Raw genomic sequence first — 24,061 nt, forward strand, 5'->3', positions numbered from 1 at the left:
ACAAAATTCCCTAAAAGTGGCATCACAGGTAGATAGGGTCTTAAAGAGAGCTTTTGGTACATTGGCCTTTATTAATCAAAGTATTGAGTATAAGAGCCAGAATGTTATGATGAGGTTGTATAAAGCATTGGTGAGGCCGAATCTGGAGTATTGTGTTCAGTTTTGGTCACCAAATTACAGGAAGGATATACAGAAGGTTGAAAGAGTGCAGAGAAGGTTTACAAGGATGTTGCCGGGACTTGAGAAACTCAGTTACAGAGAAAGGTTGAATAAGTTACGACTTTATTCCCTGGAGCGTAGAAGAATGAGGGGAGATTTGATAGAGGTATATAAAATTATGATGGGTATAGATAGAGTGAATGCAAGCAGGCTTTTTCCTCTGAGGCAAGGGGAGAAAAAAAAAAAACCAGAAGACATGGGTTAAGGGTGAGGGAGGGGAAAAGTTTAAAGGGAACATTAGGGGGGGCTTCTTCACACAGAGAGTGGTGGGAGTATGGAATGAGCTGCCAGACGAGCTGGTAAATACGGGTTCTTTTTTAACGTTTAAGAATATATTGGACAGATACATGGATGGGAGGTTTATGGAGGGATATGGTCCGTGTGCAGGTCAGTGGGCCTAGGCAGAAAATGGTTCGGCACAGCCAAGAAGGGCCAAAAGCCCTGTTTCTGTGTTGTAGTTTTTCTATGGTTTCTATGTACACCATTGTTGTTCAGTGTTTGCTTGATGGTAGATTCATGAACACTGACATGAGCCAATGCAAGAGAGGTCTGTAGCTCCTCAGTTGATACCATGGGGTTCTTTGTGACCTCCTGAAATACTACATGCCTTGCTCTTGGAGAGGTTTTTTTGGTCGACCACTCCCGGGGAGAGTAACAATGGTGTTGAATTTCCTCCATTTGTACACCATCTGCATGAATCTGAATTGGTGGAGCCCAAACTCTTTAGAAATGGGTTTGCATCCTTTTCCAGCCCAGTGAGCATTAACAAGGCATGACTATGCAGGTGTGTGGATGTCAGCAAGTTAGACCGGCAGGAAGAGTTTAAAAGATCTTTTTCTCTTTGGCAGTTTAATTGAAGCACAACTGTGCAGGCACGTGAACGTCAGTGAGTCAGACAAGCAGGAAGATTTTAAGAGGAGGACAGCTTTATAGAGCAGACGACAGAGGAGCAGGAGGAGTAGAGGGAGTCAGAGTAGGACGGCTTTGGCTCAACTGGGCTTCGGCGATAACAGGTCAGTGAGGTAAGTTAAGTTACTTGTGAAGAATAGGAATAGGAAGTATGTCTGTGAGGCCGGTGTTCAATACTGGGTGTCAGATGTGGGATGTCCGGGAGACTCCCGGACAGCCACAGCTGCGCCAGGTGCGTTGAGCTGTAACTCCTTAGGGACTAGGTTAGGGCACTGGAAACACAGCTCGATGATCTTTGTCTGGTCAGGGAAAGTGAGGAAGTGATAGAGAAGAGCTATAGGCAAGTAGTCACACTGGGCCTCACGAGACAAATAAGTGGGTAATAGTCAGGAGAGGGAAGGGCAAAAGTCAGATGCAGGTGTCTCCCGCTTTTCGAACGTTCGCTTTACATAACCTCACTGTTACGAAAGACCTACATTAGTTACCTTTTTTCACTAACAGGTGTTTTCACTGTTACATAAAAAGGCAGCGCGCGTCCCAAGCAGCCAAGATCTTCCCCCGGAACTGCATTCTAGCCGGCATTGCTTATAGATGAAGAGCCTGTGAGCATCCGTTAGTAAGATGAGTTCTAAGGTACCAGAAAAGCCTAAAAGAGCTCATAAGGGTGTTACACTTAGCATAAAACTAGACATAATTAAGCGTTTCGATCATGGTGAACGAAGGAAGGACAAAGTGAGTTTGGCTTGTGGAAGCTGACGAAGATGATGTTGAAGAGGTTTTGGCATCCCATGACCAAGAGCTGATAGATGAAGAGCTGATGCAATTGGAAGAGAAAAGGATAACAATCGAAACCGAATGCAGTAGCAAATGGACCGAAAGTGAAGTCGTCCAGGAACTGAACGTGAAGCAACTGCATGAAATTTTCACTTCAATGATTGCAGAAAAGTACGACTTTAATTTTGAAAGGGTACGTCGGTTTAGGGCATATTTATAGGATGGTTTGAGTGCTTACAAAGAACTGTACGATAGAAAAATGCGGTGAGGCTAGCAGTCAAGCATACTGTCGTTTTTCAAGCCTTCCACATCAACCACAGCAGGTGATGAACCTCAACCTTCGACATCGAGGCAGGCAGACATAGAAGAAGATTACCTGCCTGCCCTGATGGAAACAGACAACAACGAGATGACACCCCAGTGTCCCGCCACCCCAACCTCCAGGCCGCGGACCGATACATTGCCGTGGAGAATGCAGTGGTAGCCGGGAGGCACCCAACACATCTTTAAGGAAAAAGCCGAAATAAACAAGCTAATTAATTAGGTGCCACCCAGCACGTAAATGTCGGCCCAGATCAGAGTCGATTGCTGATTGCGTCCCCTCTGATCTGGGCCGACATTTACGTGCCAGGCGGCACCTAATGAATTAGCTTGTTTATTTCGGCTTTTTTCTTAAAGATGTGCTGGGTGCGTCCCAGCCACCGCTGCACACTTCGCAGCCCGGTATCGGTCGGCGGTCTGGAGGTAGGGACCACTGAACCACCCAACCTCCGACGACTCAGCCTAACACACCATCATCAGTGTGCTCAGCGCTGTCTTCCCGATTCCAGTAAGTGATACTACACTGTACATACATTATTTCTACTTTATATAGGCTGTGTATTTTTATGCGTTATTTGGTATGATTTGGCAGCTTCATAGCTTAAAGGTTACTGGAGAGAGTGTTTCTGCCGAGAGTGCTTGCGTGAGATTTTCGCTACAGAGAACAGTGTGGCAATGACTGTAGAAAAGCATTTCTACTTTATATAGGCTGTGTATTTATCATATCATTCCTGCTTTTACTATATGTTACTGTTATTTTAGGTTTTATGTGCTATTTGGCATGATTTGGTAGGTTATTTTTTGGGTCTGCGAACGCTCACAAATTTTTCCCATATAAATAAATGGTAATTGCTTCACTTTACGACATTCTGGCTCACAAACCGTTTCATAGGAATGCTCTACCTTCAGATGGCAGGAGAAACCTGTACTAGAGAGTACCGGTGTGGCTGTCCCTCCTTAACAAAAAGTACTCCTGTTTGAGTACTTTTGGGGGGCACGACCTATCTGGGGGAAGCAACAGTGGCCGCGCCTCTGGCACAGACTCTGGCCCTGTGACTCAGAAGAGTAGGGAAAGGAAGAGGATGTCAGCAGTGATAGGGGACTCTATAGTTAGGGGGTCAGAAAGGCGATTCTGTGGACCCAGGAAAGAAACATGGATCGCAGTTTGCCTCCTAGGTGCCAGGGTCCGGGATGTTTCTGATCGCGTCCATGATATCCTGAGGTGGGAAGGTGAACAGCCAGAGGTCGTGTTACATATTGATACCAATGACATAGGTAGGAAAAGGGAGGAGGTCCTGAAAACAGACTACAGGTAGTTAGGAAAGAAGCGGAGAAGCAAGATCACAAGGGTAGTAATCTCGGGATTTACTGCCTGTGCCATGAGACAGTGAGTATAGGAATAGAGTGAGGTGGAGGGTAAATGCGAGGCTGAGGGATTGGAGCAGGGGCAGGGATTCAGATTTCTGGATCATTGGGACCTTTTTTAGGGCAGGAGTGACCTGTACAAAAAGGACAGGTTGCACCTGAATCTGAGGGGGACCAATATCCTGGCAGAGGTTTGCTGAGGCAATTGGGGAGAGTTTAAACTAGAATAGCTGGGGGGATGGGAACCGAACTGAAGAGACGAGGAAGAGGCGGTTGGCTCACAAATCGAGAAAACTTGTAGACAGTGCGAGAGGGAGGATAGGCAGGTGATAGAGAAGGGATACCTCAAACCATCAGTCAGAGTGTGTGTCTATTTTAATGCAAAAAGTATCATGAACAAAGCAAATGAGCTTAGAGCGTGGATCAGTAGTTGGAGTTATAATGTTGCAGCCATCACAGAGACTTGGATGGCTCAGGGGCAGGAATGGTTACTTAGATGTTTCAGAAAGGACAGGAAGGGAGGTAAAAGAGGTGGGAGCATGGCACAGCTGATCAGAGACAGTGTCACGGCTGCAGAAAAGGAGGAAGTCATGGAGGGATTGTCTACTGAGTCTCTGTGGGTGGAAGTTAGGAACAGGAAGGGGTCAATAACTCTACTGGTTTTTTTTAATATATAAATCGACCACTCGATAGTAACAGGGACATCGAGCAGCAGATAGGGAGATAAATTCTGGAAAGGTGTAATAATAACAGGGCTGTCGTGGTGGGAAATTTTAATTTCCCCAATATTGATTGGAATCTCCCTACAGCAAGGGGTTTAGATGGGGTGGAGTTTGTTACGTGTGTTCAGGAAAGTTTCCTGATACAAAATGTAGATAAGCCTACAAGAGAAGCGGTACTTGATCTGGTATTGGGAAATGAACTGGTCAAGTATCAGGTCTCTCAGTGGGAGAGTATTTTGGAAATAGTGATCACAATTCTATCTCCTTTACCATAGCATTGGAGAGGGATAGGAACAGACAAGTTAGGAAAGCATTTAATTGGAGTAAGGGGAAATATGAAGCTATCAGGCAGGAACTTGGAAGCATAAATTGGGAAAAAACATGTTATCAGGGAAATGTACAGCAGAAATGTGGCAAATGTTCAGGGGATATTTGCGTGGCGTTCTGCATAGATACGTTCCAATGAGACAGGGAAACGATGGTAGGGTACAGGAACCATGGAGTTAAAAGGCTGTTGAAAATCTAGTCAAGATGAAAAGGTTATGAATTGTTCAAAAAACTAGGCATTGATAGAGATCTAGAAAATCATAAGGCTAGCAGGAAGGAGCTTAAGAATGAAATTAGGAGAGCCAGAATGGGTCATGAGAAGGCCTTGGTGAGCAGGATTAAGGAAAACCACAAGGCATTCTACAAATATGTGAAGAGCAAGAGGACAAGACGTAAAAGAATAGAACCAATCAAGTTCTACAGTGGAAAAGTGTGTATGGAACCGGAGGAGATAGCAGAGGTACTTGAGGAATACTTTCGTTCAGTATTCACTACGGTAAAGGACCTTGGTGATTGTAGGGATGACTTACAGCGGACTGAAAAGCTTGAGCAAATAGACATTAATAAAGACGATGTGCTGGAGCTTTTGGAAAGCATCAAGTTGGATAAGTCACCAGGACTGGACGAGATGTACCCCAGGCTACTGTGGGAGGTAAGGGACGAGATTGCTGAGCCTCTAGCAATGATCTTTGCATCATCAATGGGGACGGGAGAGGTTCCGGAGAACTGGAGGGTTGCAGATGTTATTCACTTATTCAAGAAAGGGAGTAGGGATAGCCCAGGAAACTATAGACCAGTGAGTCTTACTTCAGTTGTTGGGAAGTTGATGGCAAAGACCCTGAGAGGCAGGATTTATGAACATTTGGAGAGGCATAATATGACTAGGAATAGTCAGCATGGCTTTGTCAAAGGCAGGTCATGCCTTACGAGCCTGATTTAATTTTTTGAGGATGTGACTAAACACATTGATGAAGGTAGAGCAGTAGATGTAGTGTATATGGATTTCAGCAAGGCATTTGATAAGGTGCCCCATGCAAAGCTTATTGCGAAAGTAAGGAGGCATGGGATCCAAGGGGACCTTACTTTGTGGATCCAGAATTGGCTTGCCCACAGAAGGCAAAAAGTGGTTGTAGACAGGTCATATTCTGCCTGGAGGTTGGTGACTAGTGGTGTGCCTCAGGGATCTGTTCTAGGACGCCTACTCTTCGTGATTTTTATAAATGACCTGGAAGAGGAAGTGGAGGGATGGGTTAGTAAATTTGCTGATGACACAAAGTTTGTGGGTATAGAACATAGAATAGTACAGCACAGTACAGGCCCTTCGGCCCACAATGTTGTGTCAACCCTCAAACCCTGCCTCCCATATAAGCCCCCACCTTAAATTCCTCCATATACCTGTCTAGTAGTCTCTTAAACTTCACTAGTGTATCTGCCTCCACCACTGACTCAGGCAGTGCATTCCACACACCAACCACTCTGAGTAAAAAACCTTCCTCTAATATCCCCCATGAACTTCCCACCCCTTACCTTAAAGCCATGTCCTCTTGTATTGAGCAGTGGTGCCCTGGGGAAGAGGCACTGGCTATCCACTCTATCTATTCCTCTTATTATTATCTTGAACAGCTCTATCATGTCTCCTCTCATCCTCCTTCTCTCCAAAGAGTAAAGCCCTAGCTCCCTTAATCTCTGATCATAATGCATACTTTCTAAACCAGGCAGCATCCTGGTAAATCTCCTCTGTACCCTTTCCAATGCTTCCACATCCTTCCTATAGTGAGGCGACCAGAACTGGACACAGTACTCCAAGTGTGGCCTAACCAGAGTTTTTATAGAGCTGCATCATTACATCGCGACTCTTAAACTCTATCCCTCGACTTATGAAAGCTAACACCCCATAAGCTTTCTTAACTACCCTATCCACCTGTGAGGCAACTTTCAGGGATCTGTGGACATGTATCTCGAGATCCCTCTGCTCCGCCACACTACCAAGTATCCTGCCATTTACTTTGTACTCTGCCTTGGAGTTTGTCCTTCCAAAGTGTACCACCTCACACTTCTCCAGGTTGAACTCCATCTGCCACTTCTCAGCCCACGCCTGCATCCTATCAATGTCTCTCTAGTTGTGGATAGTGTGGACGACTGTCAGAGGTTACAGCATGCCATCGACAGGATGCAAAACTGGGCTGAGAAGTGGCAGATGGAGTTCAACCCAGCTAAGTGTGAGGTGGTTCATTTTGGTAGGTCAAATATGATGGCAGAATATAGTATTAATGGTAAGACCCTTGGCAGCGTGGAGGATCAGTAGGATCTTGGGGTCCGTGCCCACAGGACACTCAAAACTGCAATCAGGTTGACTGTGGTTAAGAAGGCATACAGTGTATTGGCCTTCATCAACTGTGGGATTGAATTCAGGAGCCGAGAGGTAATGTTACAGCTGTATAGGACCCTGGTCAGACCTCACTTGGAGTACTGTGCTCCATTCTGGTCACGTCACTACAGGAAGGATGTGGAAACTATGGAAAGGGTGCAGAGAAGATTTACAAGGATGTTGCCTCGATTGGGGATTATGCCTTACAAGAATAGACAATAGGTGCAGAAGTAGACCATTCGGCCCTTCGAGCCTGCACCACCATTTAGCCATGATCATCTACTATCAATACCCGGTTCCTGCCTTGTCCCCATAACCCTTGATTCCCCTATCCATATACCTATCTAGCTCCTTCTTGAAAGCATCCAGAGAATTGGCCTCCACTGCCTTCTGAGGCAGCGCGTTCCACACCTCCACAACCCTCTGGGAGAAGTTGTTCCTCCTCAACTCTGTCATAAATGACCTACCCCTTATTCTTAAACCATGCCCTCTGGTACTGGACTCTCCCAGCATCTGGAACACATTTCCTGCCTCTATCTTGTCCAATCCCTTAATAATCTTATATATCTCAATCAGATCCCCCCTCAATCTCCTTAATTCCAGCGTGTACAAGCCCAGTCTCTCTAACCTCTCTGCGTAAGACAGTCTGGACATCCCGAACATCCCAGGAATTAACCTAGTGTACCTACGCTGCACCTCCTCCACAGCCAGGATGTCCTTCCTTAACCCTGGAGACCAAAACTGCAAATACTCCAGGTATGGTCTCACCAGGGCCCTGTACAAATGCAAAAGGATTTCCTTGCTCTTGTACTCAATTCCCTTTGTAATAAAGGCCAACATTCCATTAGCCTTCTTCACTGCCTGCTGCACTTGCTCATTCACCTTCAGAGACTGATGAACAAGTACTCCTAGATCTCTTTGTATTTCTCTCTTACCTAACTCCACACCGTTCAGATAATAATCTGCCTTCCTGTTCTTGCTCCCAAAGTGAATAACCTCACACTTGTTCACATTAAACGCCATCTGCCAAGTTTCTGCCCACTCACCCAGCCTATCCAAGTCACCTTGAATTCTCCTAACATCCTCATCACGTCACACTGCCACCCAGCTTAGTATCATCAGCAAACTTGCTGATGTTATTCACAATGCCTTCCTCTAAATCATTGACGTAAATCGTAAACAGCTGTGGTCCTAATAGGTTGAGTGAACTTGGCCTTTTCTCCTTGGAGTGACGGAGGATGAGAGGTGACCTGATAGAGGTGTACAAGATAACGAGAGGCACTGATCATGTGGATAGTCAGAGGTTTTTTCCCAGGGCTGAAATGGCTAACACAAGAGCGCACAGTTTTAAGGTGCTTGAAAGTAGGTACAGAGGAGATGACAGGGGCAAGTTGTTTTTTTTTAAAAACGCAGACGGTGGTGAATGCATGGAATGGGCTGCTGGCGACTGTGGTGGAGGCAGATACAACAGGGTCTTTTGAGATACTCCTGGATAGGTACATGGAGCTTAGAAAAATGGAGGGCTATGGGTAACCCTAGGTTTATTTCTAAGGTAAGGAGATGTTCGCACAGCATCGTGGCCGAAGGGCCTGTATTGTGCTGTAGGTTTTTTTTATGTTTGTATATTTCCTAACAACTTTTTTTTTAAACTGAGGTCCACAAATCTCCTTTGATTGAGGCATGGCACACTTCCAAAAATCTGTGTGGTGAAGATGAAACTTTTATAGTGAAGACCCAGCTTTATGTTCTTTAAATGGGGCAGGGATTCCCACATTCTCAACTGATTATCATCCCATTCATTGAAACATGTGACTCTAATTTCCCCTTTAAATGAACTGATAGAAACATAAAAACGTCTCTTAACAGATAATCCGAGAGGTTCATGTACTTTTTCCAACAAACACATGTAATAATGAACAAGTATTATTTTGGTGTTATTTAATTGGGTTCTCTTTATCTAGCTTCAGCATTGGCGTGAAAATGTGATGACATTTTAAGTCATATTTATGCAGAAACAGAAAATTCTAGAATTCAAACTTTCCAGCACTACTGCAAAGCACCGGTGAGGCTTCACTTGGAGCATTGAGAGGGGTTTTGGGCCCCTTATCTAGAACATGATGAGCTGACATTGGAGAGGATTCAGAGGTGTTTGACAGGAATAATTCCAGGAGTGAAAGGGTTAATGAGTTAGGAGCATTTGATGACTCTGGGCCTGTACTCACTGGAGTTTAAGAAAGTGTGTGTGTGTGTGTGTGTGTGTGTGTGTCTCTCTCTCTCTCTCTCTCTCTCTCTCATTGGAACCTATCGCATATTGAAAGCCCTAGATAGAACTGATGCAGAGATGATATTGCCTATAGTAGGCGAGTGTAGGACCACAGGGTACAGCCTCAGAATAGAGGGACATCTGTTTATCTGTTTAGTGCAGATATGAGGAAAAATTTCTTTAGACAGAGGGTGGTGAATCTGTGGAATTTGTTGCCACAAATGGCTCTGCAGGCCAAGTCATTGTGTATATTTAAGGTGGAGGTTGATATGGTCTTGTGGTCTAAACAAGAACATAAGATTAACCAGAGCACTGAAGATTATGAGGAGAAGGCAGGGGAATGGGGTCGAGAGGAATAATAAATCAGCCACGATGGAATGTCAATGCACACTCGATGGGCCAAATGGCCCAATTCCACCCTTATGTCTTCTGGCTCCGAGTTCAAAGTATATTTATTATCAAAGTACATATGTCACCAAATACGACCCTGAGATCCTTTTCTTTGGGACATGCACAGTAAATTGAAGAAACACAATCAAATCAATGAAAGACCAAACCCAATAGGATGGACAAATAACCAATGTGCAAAAGACACTAAACTGCACAAATTCAAAAGATATATAATAAGCAATAAATATCGTGAATGAAATGAAGAGTACTTGAAAACAAGTTCATAGGTTGTGGGAACAGTTTAAAAATGGGGCAAGTGAAGTTATCCCTTTTGGTTTAACAGCCTGATGGTTCAGGGGTGGTAACGATTTCTGAACCTGGTGCTGAGAGTCCTGAGGCTCCTGTACCTTCTTGATAGCAGCAGTGAGAAGAGTACGTCCTGGATTGTGGAGGTCCCCGATGAAGGATACTGCTTTCCTGTAACAACGCTCCATGTAGATGTACTCAATGGTGGGGAGGGCTTCACTCATGATGGACTGTGCCATATCCACTACTTTTTATAGGATTTTCCATTCAAGGGCATTGGTGTTTCCATACCAGGCTGTGATGCAGCCAGTCAATACACTTGCTACCATATCAATAGAAGTTTGTCAAAGTTTGAGATGTCATGCCAACTCCTAAGGAAGTAGAGGCCCTACTGTACTTTCTTCATATTTGCACTTATGTGCTGGGCCTAGGACAGGTCCTTTGAAATGATAACACCGAGAAATTTAAATTTCTGACCCTCTCTACCTCTGATCCCCCAATGCAGACTGGCTCCTGGATTTCTGGTTTCTTCCTCCTCGGTCTTCCTGACGATGCACGAGAGGTGGTTGTTGTCACTCAGCCAGATTTCCAATCTCTTTCCTATATGCTGGTTTCTTCACCACCTCTGCTTCAGCCAACAATGCTGTCATTAATAAACTTAAATATGGCATTAGAGCTGTGTTTTGCCACAGTCATTATGTATAAACCGAGTAGAGAGAGGTGCTAAGCACACAGCTTTGTGGTGCACCTGTGTTGCTTTGTGGTGCACCTGTGTTGATGGATTGTGGAGGAGATGTTTTTGCCACCCAAGATGACTGGGGTCGGCAAGTGAGGAAACTTATGATCCAACTGCGCAAGATGGTATTGAGGCCAAGGTCTTGAAGCTTATTGATTAGCTTTGTAGGGGTGACAGTTTTGAATGCTGAGCTGTCGTCAATAAAGAGCATCTTGATTATGCATCTTTCCTGTCCAGATTTCCCAGGGTTGAGTGAAGAGCCAGTGAAATGTCATTTGTTGTGAACCTGCTGTGATGGTAGGCACATTGGAGTGGGTCCAAGTTACTTCCCAGACAGGAGTTGTTATACTTAATCACCAACCACTCAAAGCACTTCATCGAAGTGGGTCTAGGTGTTACTGGGCAAAAGTGATCAAGGCAGGTTATCAATAAGTGCAAGATATCCAAGAGTGATTTATTTTAATGTGGGTAGATGTTGCATACCAGTCACCATATCAGATAGACAGCGTCTGGTCAGAATCAAACAGTAAGGCAAACCCCTTTGAGCCCAAATGTCAACTTTCAAATACTTACCATTGTCCAGCAATCGCCAAATAGCCTCCCATGCCTTCGCCTGATGGTACATGCCCCAGGTTATTCTAGCTGGAGGTCTGATTAGTGGTGTTCTGCAGAGATCTGTACTGAGACCTCTGCTGTTTGTCCCGTACAAACGATCGTTTGTACATAAATGACTTGGATCAAAATGTAGAGGAGTAGGTTAGAATGTTTGCAGATGATACAAAGGTAGGCAGTGCTGTGGATAACATAGAAGACTGGCAAAGAACACAGCGAGATATAGATCAGTGGCAGATAACGGCAGAAAAAAGGCAGATGGAATTTAAGTCTGCCAAATGCGAAGTGTTGCACCTTGGAATCAAATGTAAATAAACAGCACACTGTTAAATGACAAGACCCTTAGTGTTGATGGGTAGAGTGATTTTGAGGTTGATTTGAGTGCTGCGCAGATGCAGTTGAAGCACTCTCGTGCAGGTCCGGCGAAGAGCTTTTAAAAAAAAAGGCAGTCTCCATAAAAGAGGGGTAACATCTAGAAGAGCAATCATCGTGGGAGTGGTCTGACTCAGAGTGGGAAGGCTTTGGCTCAACAGGGCATCAGCAAGAACAAGTGAGGGCAAATTCATTCCTCATTTCTTAATTCTCTCAAGAGTTAAATATGGGGTATGTCTACGGAGCCAGTGTTCTGCTCTGGGTGTCAGATGTGGGAGTTCCTGGAGACTACCAGACTCCCCGAAGGCCACATCTGTACCAGATGCATTGAGGTACAGCTCAATGAACTTCAACTTGTTAGGGAAAGTGAAGAGGTGATAGACAGTAGCTGCAGGGAGGTAGTCACCCCAAGTCTACGGTTGACAGATAAATGAATGACAGTCAGGAGAGGGAAGGCAGAACATCAGATAGTGGAGAGCTCCCCTGTGGCCAACCCCCTCAACAATAAGTACTCCATTTTGAGTACTGTTGGGGGGGGATCTACCGGGGGAAGCAACAGTGGCCTTGCCTCTGGCACAAAATCCAGCTGGGTGGCTCAGAAGGTAGGGAACTGAAGTGGATGGCAGCAGTAATCTATAGTTAGGAGGATATATAGACAATTCTCTGGACACGATAAAGAAACACGGATGGTAGTTTGCCTTCCAAGTACCAAGGTCTGAATATGTCCACAATATCCTGAAAAGGGAAGGTGAGCAGCTAAGACAATAGGTGGAAAAAGGGAGGAGGACCTGAAAACAGACTACAAGGAGTTAAGAAGAAAGCTGACAGGCAGGACCTCAAAGTTAGTAATCTTGGGATGGCTGCCGGTGCCATGCAAAATGAGAATAGGAATAGAATGATGTGGCAGATAAATGCGTGACTGAAGAATTGGAGCAAGGGACAAGGATTCAGATTTCTGTATAATTATAACCTCTTCTGGGGCAGGTGGAACCCGCACAAAGGGGACAGGTTGCACTTGAACCCGAAGGGGACAAATATTCTTGCAGGGAAGTTTACTAGAGCTGTTGGGAGTGGTTTAAACTAATATGGCAGGGGGATGGGAACCAGTATGATAGAGCTGAGGATGAGCCAGCAGGTTTACAAGTACATGGTGGATGAAATATAAATATAAGAAAGGACAAGCTAATGGTTGGGTACAAATGCAGACAGAGCAAAGAGCTAAATTGTACCACAGAGGCAAAGAATATAGGTCTGAAGGTGCTGTATTTAAATGCATGTAGCTTTCAGAATAAGGTGGACAAACTCATGATGCAATTAGAGATTGGTCGGTATGACATTGTGGCCATCACTGAGTCGCGGCTGAAAGGCAGCCGAAATTGGGAGCTTAACATCAAAGAATTTACTTTATATCGAAAGGACAGGTGGGAAGACTAGGCGGTGGTGTGGCTCTGTTGGTAAGAGATGGAATTACATCTTTAGAAAGAGGTGACATAGGGTGGAATCTTTGTGAGTGGAGTGAGTTTTAAAAAACATTATGAGAATCATATATAGGCCTCCAAGATGCGGGGTGGAGGTTGCAAAGGCAGCTGGAAAAGGGTGATATCACAATTGTAATGGGGGTCTTCAATATGGAAGGAGATTGAGAAAATCAGGTGGGCAACCAATTTCCCCCGGGATCAATAAAGTATGACTATGACTATATGTCGGATCACAAGAGAAGGAATTTGTTCAATGCCTAGGATGCCTTTTTAGAGCAGCTTGTGCTTGAGCCTACTTGGGGAAAGGCTATCTTTTTAGATCTTATTAGGGAACTTAATGTAAAGGATTCCTTTGGAGGCAGTGATCATATGATTGAATTCATACTGCAATTTGAGAGGGAGAAGCATAACTCACATGTATCAGAATCGCAATGGAATAAAGGGAGTTACAGAGGCATGAGAGAGGAGCTTGCCCAGGTGGATTGGAGGAGGATACTGGTGGGGATGATGCAGAACAGAGATGGCTGAAGTTTCTGGGAATAATTCACAAGGCACAGGATAGATACATCCCACAGAAGTAGTAGTTCTCAAATGGCAGGAGTAGGCAACCATGGCTGACAAGGGAAGTTAAGGACTGCATAAAGCCAAGTAAAGGGCATACAAGGTAGCAAAACTGAGTGGGACGTTGGATGATTGGGAAGCTTTTAAAGTCCAACGAAAGGCAACTAATAGCTATAAGAAGGGAAAAGATGAAATATGAGAGCAAACTAGCCAATAATATAAAGCAGGACACAAAGTTTTTCAGCTATATAAAGAGTAAAGGGAGGTTGATATTGGACCACTGGAAAATGATGCTGGTGAGGTAGTAATGGGGGTCAAGGAAAAGGCAGATGAACTTTAATAGGTACTTTGCATCTGTCTTCACTGTGGAAGACAGCAGCAGAGTGCCAGAGGTTCGTGAGTGTCAGGGAGCAGGAGTGAATGCCATTGCTATTACAAAGGAAAACTGCTAGGTGAAATGAAAGGTCTTAAGGTGGATAAGTCACCTGGACCAGATAGACTACATTCCAGGGTCCTGAGAGAGGTTGCTGAAGAGATAACAGATGCATTGGCTATGATTTTTTAAGAATCACTTGATTCTGGTACGGTCCTGGAGGACTGGAAGATTGTAAATGTTACTTCACTCTTTAAGAAGGGTGGAATACAAGAGAGGAAACCTAACCTCAGTGGTTGGGAAAGTGTTGGAGCCTATTATTAAGGACGAGTTTTCGGGGCACTTGCAGACTAATGATAAGTCAAAATCAGCATGGTTTCTGTAAAGTGAAATTTCACCTGATAGATCTGTTAGAGTTCTTTGAGGAAGTAACAAGTAGGGTGGACAAAGGAGAGACAGTGGATGTCACTTACTTGGATTTTCAGAAGGCATTTGAAGGCACGTGAGGCTGCTTAACAAGATTAAATCCTATAGTATTACAGGAAGATACAGGCAAGGATAGAGGAATGGCTGACAGGCAGGAGGCAGTGACTGGGATTCAATGGGACCTTTTCCATTTGGCTGCCGGTGACTAGTGGTGTTCCTCTGGGGTCAGTATTGGGACTGTTACTTTTCACATTGTTTATCAATGATTTGGATAATGGAATTGATGGCTTTGCGGCAAAGGTGCAGATGATACAAGAGATGGGTGAAGGGGTAGGAAGTGCTGAGGAAGCAATGAAATTGCCACATGACTTAGACAAATTGGAAGAAGGGGCAAAAAAGTAGCAGATGGAACAGTGTTGGGAAATGTATAATAAGGCATTTTAGTAAAAGGAACAATAGTGCAGACTATTATCTAAATGGGGAGAAAATTCAAACACAAGAGGTGCAAAGGGACTTGCGAGTCCTTGTGCAAGACTCCCAGAAGGTTAACTCACAGGTTGAGTCTGTGGTAAAAAGGCAAATACAATGTTGGAATTTATTTCAAGGGGAATAGAATATAAAAGGAAGGAGATGATGCTGAGCCTTTACAAGACACTAGTCAGGTTGCACTTGGAGTATTGTCAACGGTTTTGGGCCTCGTATCTCAGAAAGCATGTGCTGACATTGGAGGGAGTCCAGAGGACGTTCACGAGGACAGTTCTGGGAATGAAGGGGTTAACATATGGGGATCGTTTGGCAGCTTTGGGCCTGTACTCACTGGAATTTAGAAGAATATGGAGAGATCTCATTGAGAACTACTGAATGTTGGAAGGACTAGATAGGGTGGATGTGGAGAGGATATTTCCTCTTGTGCGGGTATCCAGAACTAGAGGGCACAGCCTTATAATCAAGGTTCTGCTTTTAAAATGGAGGCAAGGAGGATTTTTTTTAGCCAGAGAGTGGTGAATCTATGCTATGCTCTGTCACAGAGAGCAGCGGAGGCCAAATCCGTGGGTATATTTAAGTCGATGGATTCCAGATCAGTCAGGATGTCAAGCGATATGGTGAAGAGACAGGTGTATGGGGTTGAGTGGGATCTGGGATCAGCCATGATGGAAAGGTGGAGCACACTTGATGGGTTGAATGGTCCAATTCTGCTCCAATGACATGGTATAATTTCCCAGCTCCATGAAAGTGGCTGCACAGGTTGATAGGGTGGTTAAGGCGGCATATAGCGTGCTTGCCTTTATCAGTCGAAGCATGGAGCTCAAGAGTCAGGAAATTACGTTGCAGCTTCTCAAACTCTGCATCTGGAGTATTGCATACAGTTCTGGTCACTCTATGATAAGCTGTGGAGAGGGACAGGAGAGTTTCACCAGGATGCTTACGGGCAGGAGCTGTGGAGAGGGACAGGAGAGTTTCACCAGGATGCTTACGGGCAGGAGCTGTGGAGAGGGACAGGAGAGTTTCACCAGGATGCTTACGGGCAGGAGCTGTGGAGAGGGACAGGAGAGTTTCACCAGGATGCTTACGGGCAGGAGCTGTGGAGAGGGACAGGGGAGTTTCACCAGGATGCTTACGAGCAGGAGCTGTGGAGAGGGACAGGAGAGTTTCACCAGGATGCTTACGAGCAGGAGCTGTGGAGAGGGACAGGAGAGTTTCACCAGGATGCTTACGGGCAGGAGCTGTGAAGAGGGACAGGAGAGTTTCACCAGGATGCTTACGAGCAGGAGCTGTGGAGAGGGACAGGGGAGTTTCACCAGGATGCTTACGAGCAGGAGCTGTGGAGAGGGACAGGAGAGTTTCACCAGGATGCTTACGAGCAGGAGCTGTGGAGAGGGACAGGAGAGTTTCACCAGGATGCTTACGGGCAGGAGCTGTGGAGAGGGACAGGAGAGTTTCACCAGGATGCTTACGGGCAGGAGCTGTGGAGAGGGACAGGAGAGTCTCACCAGGATGCTTACGAGCAGGAGCTGTGGAGAGGGACAGGAGAGTTTCACCAGGATGCTTACGGGCAGGAACTGTAAGAAAAGCTTGGATAAACTTGCGTTGTTTACTCTGGAGAGTGGAGGCTGAGAGGACGCCTGACAGAGGTTGATACAAGAGGCAAAGGTAACAGTAGATGGTATCTTTTTACCCGGGGTTGAAATGTTTAAAACCAGGAGGCATGTTCAAAAGGAGACGTGCAGGACTAGTATACTGCACAGACAGCTGCGGCTGCCCGCAATTTTCTGCTTGTGTGGTGGTGGAGGCGAATACAATAAAGGCATTCAAGTGCCCCTCAAGAGAGGGAGATGAATGTGCAGGAAATGGAAGGCTATGGACATTGTGTAGGGAGAAGGGGTTAATTTGGGGCATTTAATTATTAATGTAATTAGTTTGGCCACAGGGACTGTTCCTGTTCTATATTTTATAAGCCGCAATGACACTTCTTAAATTTTGCAAATATAAAAAAGGGGGAAAAAAATTACACAAATTTCAATGACAAATCTAACATTGATTATTTAAAATTACTAGTCTTTAAACCACGCAAGTCTGCAAAAATTATCCAGAGACAGCTTGTGGAAAAAACTACAGATAGGAATTACTGAATGATCCCAAATGACAATAGACTGAATTCTTATTGTCATGTCCCCTGAGATTCAGTGAAAAATCTGTGTTTACCAACCACTGGCTGGTTACTTACATTCATGGCAGTCATATCATTTTCATACGATTCCCTAATTTTTTTCATAATTTCTTCTTCAGCTCTGGAACATGCTTCAATGCTGCTTTTTATTGTGATGGTCCTCTCCGGGTTGTACAGTGTCAAGTCCTGTAAACTGCAGAACCAACAGTGTAAAAATTCCTGTGCTGTGAAGAGGAAAGTTATAGGATCAAAATCTGAAATGTAGTTTTTCCAAAACTTACGGGGAAATGGTGATTTTAGTGTCCGTATCTTGCTCGATTTTTTTTAGGTTTCTTCCTTCTTTTCCAATGAGTCGTCCAACGAAGTTGTTGTGCGCTAAGATTTTTAAAGGGATTTCTTCTGTGCTGAAATGGTGTAAAAGTCTGATTTATTCCCAAGTAATTTTTGAGTGGTGGGGTAGAGATCGTCACATCATATGACATGGCATACAACGAACGAATTTCTGAGTATTCTGGTTAGTTCAGCTTAAACAAAAGGGATCCAGACAGTCCTTTGGCTCACTCTGCTGTCAGGACAATACAAGAATAAATCGGTCCTCAAAAACCGTAAGATGATAAGGAGCTTCTATTTCCCTAATTCTTAAAAAAGATAAGGATCCTACTGAATGTGCATCTTATAGGCCTATATCTTTGTTGAATGTGGATTCTAAGATTTTTTCTAAAATATTGGCAATGAGATTGGAGAATATATTGCCTCAAATTATTTCTGCTGATCGGACTGGATTTATTAAAAATTGTTACTTTTTCTTTAATATTAGGAGATTAATGAATATTATTTATACTCCTTCACCCGGAACTCCAGAATGTGTCATTTCATTGGACGCTGAGAAAGCCTTTGACAGAATCGAATGAATATATTTGTTTAATACGCTTGAGAAATTTAATTTTAGTCCGATATTTATATCTTGAATTAATTTGATACATCTTACTCCTTTGGCTTCGGTATTTACTAATAATCAAAGATCTCCCCTCTTTCATTTATTCCGTGGTACTAGGCAGGGATGCCCTCTTAGTCCACTACTATTCGACATTGCCTTGGAACCACTAGCTACTGCTATTCGTGACTCCCCTAATATATTTGGCATTACCCATGAAAATGAGACACTTAAATTATCACTATATGCAGATGATTTATATTATATATTTCTAACCCAGGGAGATCTATTCCGGCAGTATTAACTTTGCTTGCTCAGTTTAGTAGCTTTTCTGGTTATAAATTGAATTTAGGCAAGACTGAACTCTTTCCATTAAATATGCAGGTTCCCATTTATAGATGTTCTCCATTCAGAGTGATTACTGGCTATTTTACTTATTTGGGAGTTAAAGAGACACAAGAATTTATTCAAGTTCAATCTTTTACCATTAATTAGTCAGGTTAAACAACTGATTACTAAGTGGTCCCCATTGTCTCTATAACTGATTGGCCGAATTAATGCTATTAAAATGATTATTTTACCTAAATTTTTGTGTTTCAAGCAATACCAATTTTTATTCCTAAATTTTTTTTGATACTATCGATTCTAAAATTTCCTCTTATATATGGCAGAACAAAAATCCCAGGTTAAGTAAAAAAAATATTTACAGAAGTCCAAGAAAGATGGTGGTTTAGCACTGCCTAATCTAAGATTTTATTATTGGGCAATTAATATTCAATATTTAATATTTTGGACAAGATTGTAATATAATTCCAAGTCCACATTGGGTAAACCTTGAAGGCTACTCTGTACAAGGGTTCTCTTTGGCTTCCATTTTAGGAACTTCACTCCCTTTTGTATTATCTAAATTGAATAAACAAATAGTTATTCCAATAATTAAACATACATTATGAATATGGTTTCAATAAATTTTTTGGTTTGAACAAATTTATATTATCAAGCCCTATTATATCTAATTTTTTTTTCAACCCTCGATTATGGATCAAGCCTTTTTGATATGGAAAACAAAAGGTATAACATGTTTTCGTGACTTATTTTTGGATAACTGTTTCATGTCTTTTGAACAGTTATCCAATAAATTTAATTTGCCCAGATCCCTTTTTTTTCCCCAGACATTTACAAATAAGAAACTTTTTAAATACTACGCTGCCTACCTTCCCGATCTCATACCCTACTGATATCATCGATAAAATTTTAGGTTTAAATCCCTTTCAGAAGGGATTAATAGCATCTATTTATGATATAATTATGAAATTACAGCCAGGTATATCTGATAAGATTAAAAATGAATGGTAAAGGGAACTTCAACTTTGCCTACCTATAGAGAAATGGGATAAAATTTTTCAATTAGTTAGTTCTTCCTCTATATGTGCTAAACATACGCTAATACAATTTAAAGTAGTGCATAGGGCCCATATGTCTAAAGATAAATTAGCCCGTTTTTATTCCCATATAAACCCTATTTGCGACAGATGTCACTCTGAGGTGGCTTCTTTAACTCATATGTTTTGGTCCTGTCCTCTTTTGGAAAAATTCTGGAAAGATATTTTTGATATTATCTCAACAGTTCTGCGTTTTGATTTACAACCCCATTCTATTACGGCAATTTTTGGATTGCCAATGGTAGAACATAGATTTTTATCCTCTTCAGCCTGTCGGATGATCGCATTTGTTACTTTAATGGCCAGAAGATCCATTTTATTGAACTGGAAGGAGACCAATCCTCCTACTATATTTCAATGGTTTTCCCAAACTATATTATGTATAAATTCAGAAAAAATCATAAGTGACATTTTTGATCCTTCGGTTAAATTTGAAGAGACTTGGAAACCATTTATTCAACATTTTCATATGATGTAATCTGACCTTTCCAAATTCTTCTTATTAACTTAAAATATATGAATAGAGGAGTGAAGTTGACGACATTACTGAACATGTTTGATTTAAGATAATGGTCTAGCCTTGTTTTGTTCCGTTTGCTTTCTTTTTTTGGGTTTAGTATTTAGTTTTTTTTGTTTTTTTGGGGGGGTTTTCTTTTTCTCTATGATTAATTATATTAAGAGTTTGGAAATCTATTATACTTGTATTATCTGAAATCTTTTTTGTACATGTTTATCAACAATAAGATTATTCCAATCTCTCTGTATCAATATTGTTATTGTTTATAATTTTGGAAAATTAATAAAGATTTAAAAATATAGATAAAGAGCTGAATTAGGCCATTCAACCCATCAAGTCCACTCTGCCATTTCATCGTTGCTGATCTCGAATCCCATTCAACCCCTTATATAAGTGAGCCCTCAACATATCCCTTGATGCCCTGACCAATCAGTAATCTATCAACCTGCTTTAAATTTACTCACTGACTTGGCCTCCACCGCTATCTGTGGCACAGTATCCCATAGATTCAACACTCTTTGGCTAAAAAATATTCCTGGTTACTTTTGTCCTAAAAGGTTGAACCTCAATTTTGAGGCTGTGCCCTTGACTTCTGGATATCCCCACCAGGGGGAACATCTTCTCCACTTCCACCATATCTAGTCCTTTCAACATTGGTCAATTTCAATGAGATCCCCACAACTATTCTAAATTCCAGTGAGTACAGGCCCAAAGCTGCCATACGCTCCTCATATGTTAACCCCTTCATTCCCAAAATCATCCTCGTGAACCTCTTCTGGACTCTGTGATAACAATACATCCTCTCTGAGGTAAGGGGCCCCAAACTGTTGACAATTCTCCAAGTGCGACCTGACTAGTGCCTTATAAAGGCTCAGCATGATCTCCTTGTTTTTATATTCTATTCCCCCTGAAATAAATGCCAACACTGCATTTGCCTTTTTTTTTTTAAATCACAGACTCAAGCTGTGAATTAAACTTCTGGGGGTCTTACACAAGGACTCCAAAGTCCCTTTGCATCTCTGATGCTTGGAATTTTCTCCCCATTTAGAAAATAGTCTGCACTACTGTTCCTTTTACCAAAATGTATTATCATACATTTTCAAACACTGTACTCAATCTGCCACTTCTTTTGTCCATTCTTCCAATTAGTCCAAGTCCTGCTGTAACTGCATTGCTTCCTCAACACTGCTACCCTTTCACCTATCTTTGTATCATCCACAAACTTTGCCACAATGCCATCAATTCCACGATCTAAATCAATGTGAAAAGTAGCAGTCCCAATACTGACTTCTGAGGAACACCACTAGTCACTGGCAGCCAACCAGAAAAGGCCCCCTTTATCCCCACTCGCTGCCTCCTGCCTGTCAGCAATTCCTATATCCTTGCCTGTATATTTCCTGCAATACCCCAGGATTTTATCTTGTTAAGCAGCCTAACAGATTTGTCAGGCGAGATTTTCCTTCACAGAAACCATGCTGACTTTGACTTATTTTATCATTAGTCACCAAGTACCCCAAAACCTCATCCTTAATAATGGACTTCAACACTTTCCCAACCACTGAGGTTAGGGCAACTGGTCTATAATTTCCTCTCTTTTGTCTTCTTCCTTTTTAAAAAGTGAAGTGGCATTTGTAATTTTGCAGTCTTCCGGGACCATGACAGAATCAAGTGATTCTTGAAAGATCATTACCAATGCATCCATTATCTCTTCAACAATCTAAAACATTTGCTATCTATTATGGCTGCCTTTGTACCATCCTAAGCCAACTCAGTAAGCAGTACCACACACAAACAGATGGAGGGACACATCAGGTCTGGCAGCATCCATGGAGGGAAATGAACAGATGACATTTTAGGCCAAGATTCTTCATCAGGACTGATGACGATCTCCAGCATCTGCAGAATCTCTTGTGCCACAGGAAAGAGTGCACAGGGATCACCCTAACTGGGAGATTCTCCAGTCTGTGCTTAAGTTCACTAACACACAGAGCACTACAATTTGGCCTCAAGGTCAACAATTGCAGATGCACAAAAGTTTATTATTATTATTTTATTTATTTTTCCTCTGCTAGATTATGTATTGCATTGAACTCCTGCTGCTAAGTAAATAAATTTCACATTACAAGCCGGTGATAACAAACCTGATTGTCAATCGTCAAGTTGGAGGTAAAGTACTTCTGACTGAAGTAAGATCACATTGTAACCTCCCGAACATTGAAAGGCCCAGACAGAGTGGACGTGCAGGGGAGTCTTACACTGAGGGAGTCTTGGACACAGCCTCAGAATAGCAGGATGTCCTTTTAGAACAGAGATTAGAGAACTAATTTCTTAACCAGAGGGTGGTGAATTTGTGAAATTCATTGCCACAGGCGGCTGTTGAGGTCAAGTCATTAAATATATTTGAAGTGGAGGTTGATAGGTACTGGATTAGTCAGGGTGACAGAGGTTATGAGGAAAAGGCAGGAGAATGGGGTTGAGAGGGATAATAAAGCAGCCACGATGGAATGGTGGAGCATTGGACTGAATGGCCTAATTTTACTCCTATATCTTACATGAATAGTATTAGTACTCTATGCTGCCCATGTACGAATACTGAATTCAAACTACTTATTACACAAAGCTAATCCTTAATGGGTCATAATCCAGCAATTTAAAAACGAAAACCTGGCTATGGTGCAGGTGCAAACTAAACTGTTCACACAGGGATGGAATTACAAACGATTTTACTTCATACACGTACAATTTGGTATCCTGAGCTTCTTTCTGCATGATTTCCATGATCATCTTGCAAGCAGCAGAACACCCCTCGGGTGTTGAGTGAATACTTATCGGTTTCTCAGCAGCACCTGCGTTGTCTTTGCGATGGATATCAATCCTACAAACAGAAACACAGTATTCATGAATCAGCAGAGTCTAGCTACACCTACAGGATAGAAACAAATCCAATTCTGGACACAGTGAAAGACATTAAATCAAAAATTTAGTACTGCACTCTCCCCTATTACTCCAACCCTTCCATCCTTTCTGCTGGAAGATGTTCACAGCTACCCCAGCCTGAGCAACAGCTCTTCATTGTTTACTCACCGTAATAGTTTATCTGCCCAATAACCCAAACCTATCCCTTTGGGCCTGGAGTCCTCAATGAGTTCAGCACAAGCCTATAAACAGTAGAATTGACATCATCTCCACACTCTGACTCTTTCTAGTTCACAACATTTCAGCATAGAAAATCAGCACTACTGTTTGACAGAGAGATGCCCAAGGTGCTTTGATTCAAAATAATTTTAACTGTTCAACAAAACATTACAACAAGCTTCAAATGGCCACAGACAGAAGTTATTTGTGACCACAATTTGCACACCACAAAATAGAATTTCCAAGACAAATATCCTAGGTTTCAAATAGTGTAAAATACAAAAAAAAATTTAGCCATGGGATTTTGTGATTGTTAATTGAAAGGCAAGCCAGTTGCCATCTAAAACTAGGCCAGATGGAAAGGTAAAGGAAAATCCACAGTATATGGATTTGAGCAAATGAAAAATTCCCAAGCTGCAGCTAACATCTGTTTACCCCATCAAGTATGAACAGATCTGGAAAGTAAACCAGCCCATCTCACCCATCTCAAGCACCACAATAAAATGGAGGCTCTTGCTTAGTCAAGATGAATTCACAAATCCGTCCACCCAGCCAGAGGCGACCTCCCCGGCCAAAATCACTCCTCCCTCCCTCCCCAATCCCTGGCCAAACTAAATGGGCATGGATCTTTCCTTTCTGCTTCTGCTTCTCTGCTGAGGCACTGAAATACCGACCCTCTCAACAAGAGTGTAGGCAAGTAACTGAAATACAGATAAAAGCAATATGCCAAGTACCAAATTCGTAAAGATGCAACAGGAAAGACCAACGAACACACCAAGGAGAAAAACACAGACAGAAAAACACATCTCAATCAAAACCATAAACCATCACATCAAGCCATGG

General features: G+C 42.8%; 1 protein-coding gene across 1 annotated transcript in view; it reads right to left on the bottom strand.

Annotated features, from left to right (window-relative positions):
* Window positions 1–24,061, bottom strand: part of igf2bp3 (insulin-like growth factor 2 mRNA binding protein 3) — a 178,252-nt gene that overhangs the window by 46,297 nt on the left and 107,894 nt on the right. Inside the window, exons 7-9 of the mRNA XM_063069409.1 lie at window positions 22,824–22,958; window positions 17,472–17,594; window positions 17,248–17,383 (exon numbers count right to left, since the gene is read on the bottom strand). Of these exons, the coding sequence (XP_062925479.1) occupies window positions 17,248–17,383; window positions 17,472–17,594; window positions 22,824–22,958 (394 nt within the window). The remainder of the gene's footprint in view (window positions 1–17,247; window positions 17,384–17,471; window positions 17,595–22,823; window positions 22,959–24,061) is intronic.

Source organism: Mobula hypostoma, chromosome 17, assembly GCF_963921235.1.
Source record: "Mobula hypostoma chromosome 17, sMobHyp1.1, whole genome shotgun sequence".
Lineage (NCBI taxonomy): Eukaryota > Metazoa > Chordata > Chondrichthyes > Myliobatiformes > Myliobatidae > Mobula > Mobula hypostoma.